At 43.3% G+C, this 6079-nt stretch overlaps 1 protein-coding gene across 1 annotated transcript in view; it reads left to right on the forward strand.

The window, feature by feature from the left end:
- The window catches only part of SLC43A2 (solute carrier family 43 member 2), a 31995-nt gene extending 26595 nt beyond the window's left edge, over nucleotides 1-5400 (forward strand). Inside the window, exon 14 of the mRNA XM_080563422.1 lies at nucleotides 48-5400. Within this exon, the coding sequence (XP_080419548.1) occupies nucleotides 48-209 (162 nt within the window). The 3' untranslated portion in view covers nucleotides 210-5400. The remainder of the gene's footprint in view (nucleotides 1-47) is intronic.
- Nucleotides 5401-6079: the final 679 nt, after the last annotated feature.

Below are 6079 nucleotides of genomic sequence, written 5' to 3' on the forward strand. Positions count from 1 at the left end.
GTTGTCGTCCTAGCCTGCCTAATTCTGTTTTGTCTGTCTTCCTGCAGGTGAATGTTGGCTTGCTCGGTCTGAGCTTACTGGGTTTCTGCCTTCCGATCTACCTGGTCTGCTACAAACGCAGGCTAGAGAGAGAAAAGAAACAGAAGAATGACGATGCCAAACTCTTCCTCAAAATCAACGGCACTCCCAATGAGGAAGCCTTCGTTTAAACTGGTGCTTCAAATTCAACCTCCCCTGTACAGGTTCCTACCACATCCGTGGGTTATACCTGTGGTGTAAGCCAGGCTTTTTCTCTCCTGGCTCTGCCAGTCTTTGCTCATCACTGGAGTGAGAGCCAGACATCATGACTGAGCTTTCCTCAGATAAATGGCAGAGGGAGACTTCCCACTCCTTACTCCAGAACACAAGACACTTTTTTCCTTTTTATAAAGGCCACGCAGATATTGTGTCTTAAGTTATCCCCTGATCACACTCTCCAGCTTCCGAGGCTCGTCATAGGAAACTGGGGAGAGAAGGAAGAGGGATGGGGGAAGAGGGAAGAAAGACCTTAATTTGAATTTGTAAACATAACACACTGAAGTCTGTTTTCCCCCCCTCTTCCCTCAACCTTGTCTGACTGTCTCAGATGCAAGCTGCACTCTCCTCCCTTCCTGAGGTTTCATAATGGTCTTTCTGCTTGATACGTAGCTGGACCCAATGGTTTTACTGCCTATCCAGACATATCCCAGACTGTTTTTGAGGCAGGGAAGGGAAATTATACCTATGTGTATGAGCACAGCTTCAGTGTTTTGCTAAATGTTGGCTGCTAGCACTGACAGCTCCCAAACCTTTTATTACTGCAATGGAACAGACTGTGAGCAATGGATCTGCCTTCCACACTGAAATGGAGACCCTACTGGACTGCTTGGTCCTACACCAAGTCTTCGAAGGCCTGGAATTCCTCCTCTTCCCAGCCTGAAAGCCACCTGTATGTGTTGTAAACTGCCTGCAGTCCTGGAACTGTTGAGATAGGAATTGGATCTTGTTTACCGATGAAGTGCTTTGAGACTTGTTGCCTTTTGCCTCTTCCTCCCTCCAGTGTGACCCCAGGAGGGGAGCAGCAGCGTGTATTTACTAAAGTGGAAAAACGTCTTGAAGCTGGGTTCTGGGGCTCCAAATACCTTGGTGTTCACATGTCATGATCTGACTTCTTGTTGAAAAGAGTCAAGAGTACAGAACACTCCTTGTGTCTGGTAACTGGATCCTGTGGATGTATGGCAGGGTGATGTGGCAAAGTAATTCTTCCTCTAGCCATAGCTTATCTACATTGTTATGATAATAGCCCCCAAGCTGCTGAACACCAAGTTACTCTGACTGACCAAAAAGCTGCTGGTTTGGCTGTATAAAGAGCCTTCTACAATGTCAATGCTCTGTCTGGACAGAGTATGTGGTGATTGATTGTATGGTGAAGCTGACTTATAGAGCAATACATGTGGGTAAAGGTGCCCCAGGGCCTGTTTGCCATGGAGGGAATACAAAGGGAATTCTTAACCTGCTTATTTTTATAGTGGATTTCCTAGTTCTTGCCTAAATTAGACTTTTCTCCCCTTAACCTCGTTGATGTCAGTAGCTCAGCCTCTGCAACTAGCATTAGCCACCACACCGTGTAGACCTGCTTGGAGCAGGGCTGTGTGGCATTGAGAATGAGCATCACCATGGGGTGCGCAGCAGTGCGTGCGCTGGGCTGAGCTAGCGGCTGCAGGGAGGTTGGCAGGGAGAAATAAAACAATTATGAAGATGTAGTGGTGGTGTCTTCTGAACTGCCAACTCTTGCATTACTGCAAAGCCTGGCAGAGGGTAAGTCATTCAACTCCTTTATGTCTGGTTGGAGAAGGACAAGGCTCAATCCCTGCTCTGTTTGTTACCTCTAAGCCGGGGATTAGAAGCATCGGTGCGCTTGGACCGCCCTGTGAGAAATTACCTGGGAACTGGGTGTTAACTCAGTTACTGGTGGTTTAAAGCATGCAGATGCTCAGCCCAGCCTGGTCTTCACCTTCATAAATTTCAAGCTTGGCGATTTACAGAGCTTCGGAGGACGGCTGGGAGCCCCGGCGGTGCCCTTGGCAGCGCAGGATGACGAGGCAGCTGTGAGGCAGCAGCGCCATCTTGAGTCGCTGCCCTCAGCCGCCCTGCGGGCAGCTCGGTTGCTGCTCCACTCCATGGTACCTTTTAGTCTTCAGTCACTTGTTTTAAAATGACTTGCCACTTGAGTATTTTACACGTTTGTGGATTATTTTTTTTTAATCTGTTGCCTTTATTAAATGTGTTTTGTTCCAAGACAGCCATATTGCCTGCTGTCAACACTATGCTGTTCTAAAACTTTGCATTTTTTTTTGTTGGCCTCCAGCTTTGGTGATGATTTACTGACCTTCCCAGCTTTTTACCTTTTGTGATGAGTGGTAATTAAGGAAGCAGCGTTTTGATTTGATTTCCTGTTCACCTGGAACTGTCTCAAATACATGCCCAGAGACCTGCCAGCAGTAGTACAGCTTTCCTAGATTTCCAGAGGGCTTTTTGCAGGTTTCCGCATTCCACATTATTATACTTGCTCCTTCTAAATATTTTGAGACGATTCCTACTCCTGCTCCAAGATACTTGTCACATAACAATGACGGAGTATGCATCTTTTTATTTTTTTAAATAAGATCTCAGACAGGTGAGTGTCTGAGCCCCAGTCCTTAGCCTTGCAATATCTTAAAATAGACATCTCTTGGAGGACGTGAGTGTGCTAACTCAGCATCACTACCACTTCAGTTTCAAAATATTGAACATGATATCTTCCACTCTTCTGTCATTTGAATTCCTGATATAAATGTCTCTACAAAATGGTGGAATACAAGTGGCGTATTTTCATGAAGAAACAGTGGGGATGCTGCTGCCTTTGAAGTGTATGCAGCTAAATTAAACAGAGAGCACCCTTTTATTCCTGCCACCTACCTCCCTACTGCAGTTCTCAGTTCCTGCCCTTTTTAGGGGTGTCCTCTAATCCAGTTTCATTTGATAAAATATTGGGTATATGTAATTGTTATCTCTGTGGCCGATGTGCCATGATGTATAGAAGCTGCCGGTCGGCTGTGAGGAATAGGGCTCATGCCTTTGAGTCACAGTTCCAGGCTCTGTTCTTAGACTGAGAGTAAAGTGTGCCTTTGGCTTGCAGTTACGAGGACTGGTGGGTACACAATGATGTTTTAGTTGTTTAGGGTTAAAGGGACAAATGGGAATACTTTCCCATGCAGCCCAAAGTCAAACCGTGAAATGTATTGCTGTAGAATGTGGTAGGGAACAAAAGCATTTATTATTTTTATTTTTTTAAAACAAGGGGCTGGTTAAACAGTGGTCTGATGCATCCAATAACTCAGGGAGATTTTAAGTTGCTGTAAATAAGAAAGTTATGCCAAGGAAAGATTACTTTCCTGCACACTGTCTCTTCAAGAATATGCTGTTGGTCAAAGATTGAGAAAATACATGCTGGGCTAGGTGGAATGCTGATCTGATCTCATGGGGTGTAATTTACTCTGACAGTTGTGAACTAAATTAATTTTAAAAGCAGTCTCAAACTTATCTACAAAACTGTATCTGCATGCTAGATGTGCACATCCTCTACTAATTGTGGCATAACTGCTTAAATGCTGCACCTTCTGCAGGGGTCGGCTCTAAGAAGATAAACAGAGTATTCTGGCTTCAGCCTTTTCTAAATGTTGCCTTGGATGCTGCAGAAACAAACTGTTGAGATGGTCCTGTTAAGCATGATTGTTCAGGGGCAGTTGGCCTTTTTTGTTGATGCTTATGGAAATGTAATAATTACATACATTTGGAATGGAAAATAGCATTGCTGCTTTCTAGCCAAGTGATGCAGGACTGAGAAAATTCCCAGTGCACTCTTCTGTGTGCATGAGCCATCCTGTGGAAAAAATAAGTGGGCTACCAAATACTAGAGAGCCACATAAATTAGATCAATAATGAATTTACCTTTATAACTCAAATATAGGTCAATGTGTTTCCCTATCACTCATATTAGAAGGGTAAGGAGCGGGTGAGGAGGTGGTCATGGAAAAAGCCTCATCCCCTCAGTACAAGCATCCCCACCTGAATGTAATGAAGCAGAAACCTAAGCTGTGGGTGCCTGCCATTTGTAGGAGCCTTCTGTCAGGGGTGTTGCCGTGCAAAGGTGACTGTACCTTTTGGAAATGCCGCTCCTGGTCTCTACAAACCCTCATGCATTTAATATGCATCTTTTTTTAAAAAACAAAAACAAAAAAAAACTGAATGGGGAAGGAAGGGTGATTGCTTTTTCCTTTCACTAATTTGGCAATACCTAAGTCCCATCAACAATCTACAAAGTACATCAACAAGCAGTGCATGTTGCCATTAAGAGTAGCAGAGAATATCTGTGGTGGTTTTTCTAATCAGGACTGGTAACTGTATTCAGTTACTGACAGAGTATCTGGATCCTTAAGATGTAACTGGACACGTGTACAAAAATAAGAAAAGAACAAATCTTGCTGGGAGTCCAACTTAACTGCAACACAGCTACAAGTGAAATGTTTAACTTCCACAACAAAGCCTGAGCTCTTCATGTTCTCTACAAAGGAAAATTGTAGGATAACGAGATTTTTAACTAAGACAGTAAATCACTAAAATGTTTTAAAGTAAGAAATTTCCCTCGTGACAGGTTGATGGATTTGGGAAATATGCCACAAAATATAAAGCAGATACTGCAAGGGAAAAAGAAAAACTTCAAGTTTTGTTAAATTTCTGCTTTGAGCATTTTTTTTTCCTGCATCTGCAGAGCTTTTTCTATTTCCCCACTTCCCAGTTTAGAAGTGCAAACTTATTCATAATAGAAAATGATATTACACTAAGGTTACTGATGGGAAGGGCCTGAAAAAAAAACAAACCCAACACTGACAATTAAAAAAAAAATAGACGCTCCTGATGACATGTCACCATTATAATCTCTGGAAATAGCTGAAACAATGATGTATTATGTAGATGCATTCCGACATATTAATTATAAACCCTACAGCTTGTTTTTCTACCTGTGCGGTTCTGCCTGTCTCTGCGCAATCTGTTTTTATCAGGTGTGCTGTGCTCCATGCTGTTGTCCTCTTCCTAGCACCTGACCCTCATCAACTTGCTTTTTGTTCCTGGAATAATCCCCTCCCCTCCTTTTTTTTAGATGTCCCCCCTTTACAACCTGACAGCCTCCACTTCTTCCTGTCCCCGAGATTTTTGTTTTGTGGCGTGTTTGTCAAAGCTAAAATGTAAGCGCCCTGTGGCAGGCCAGCGTCATCTTTTGTGTCTGTAAGGTGATGTGCATTCTTGCAGTGCTATCTAAAAATAAATGTGGTATTAAGTTAATCATTAGTTTTCCTTTTCAGGCTGAACATAATACAAGTATTGCTTGCTTCCTAACAAGACTATGTAAGCCTGAGCGCTTTATGCAGTGCTGTCTGCCAAATTGCTTGGCTGCACTTCGAATGCTTCCTTGTCCTTTTCTTCTCTAGGTAGGAGCTCACAGCCAGATTTCAATTAATCTTCATCTGAGGAAAAAATCTCAATGCATTAGTATTTATTATTATTTTTAATTTAGATAGCAGGTTGAGAAAGAGATCAGGCTTTACCAAACAGGATGACCTGGTATCCAGTAGTGACAGATAAATGTGTGTAGCCTTAGGTGGGAGCGTTACAGCAGAGGTGCTGGGTGCGAGTGGAAAAGCCGCACGTTTCAGTTATCCACGCTTGAGCTTGGTGATGCTGAACATATAGTGCTCGATTTTCCAGTCAAATAAAGGTGATCCTTGCTCTGTGTGATTGCAGTGATGAAGTAGTACAGCTGGTGCTCTTTAGCTATTTTCCTGCCTTAAACAGAGGTCACGCACACAGAGACCTACACTTCCATTTTTTATTATTATTTTAAGATATCTTTAGATATTTCACGTCATCGTTAATGCCAAGTGCACCTCACATCACCGAGGACTCGCCATAAACCTTGCCCCGCCGGCCCCGCGGAGCCCCATTCCCTGAAAAAAACACTCCT

This window comes from Anser brachyrhynchus (genome assembly GCF_964034855.1).
Source record: "Anser brachyrhynchus genome assembly, chromosome: 20".
Lineage (NCBI taxonomy): Eukaryota > Metazoa > Chordata > Aves > Anseriformes > Anatidae > Anser > Anser brachyrhynchus.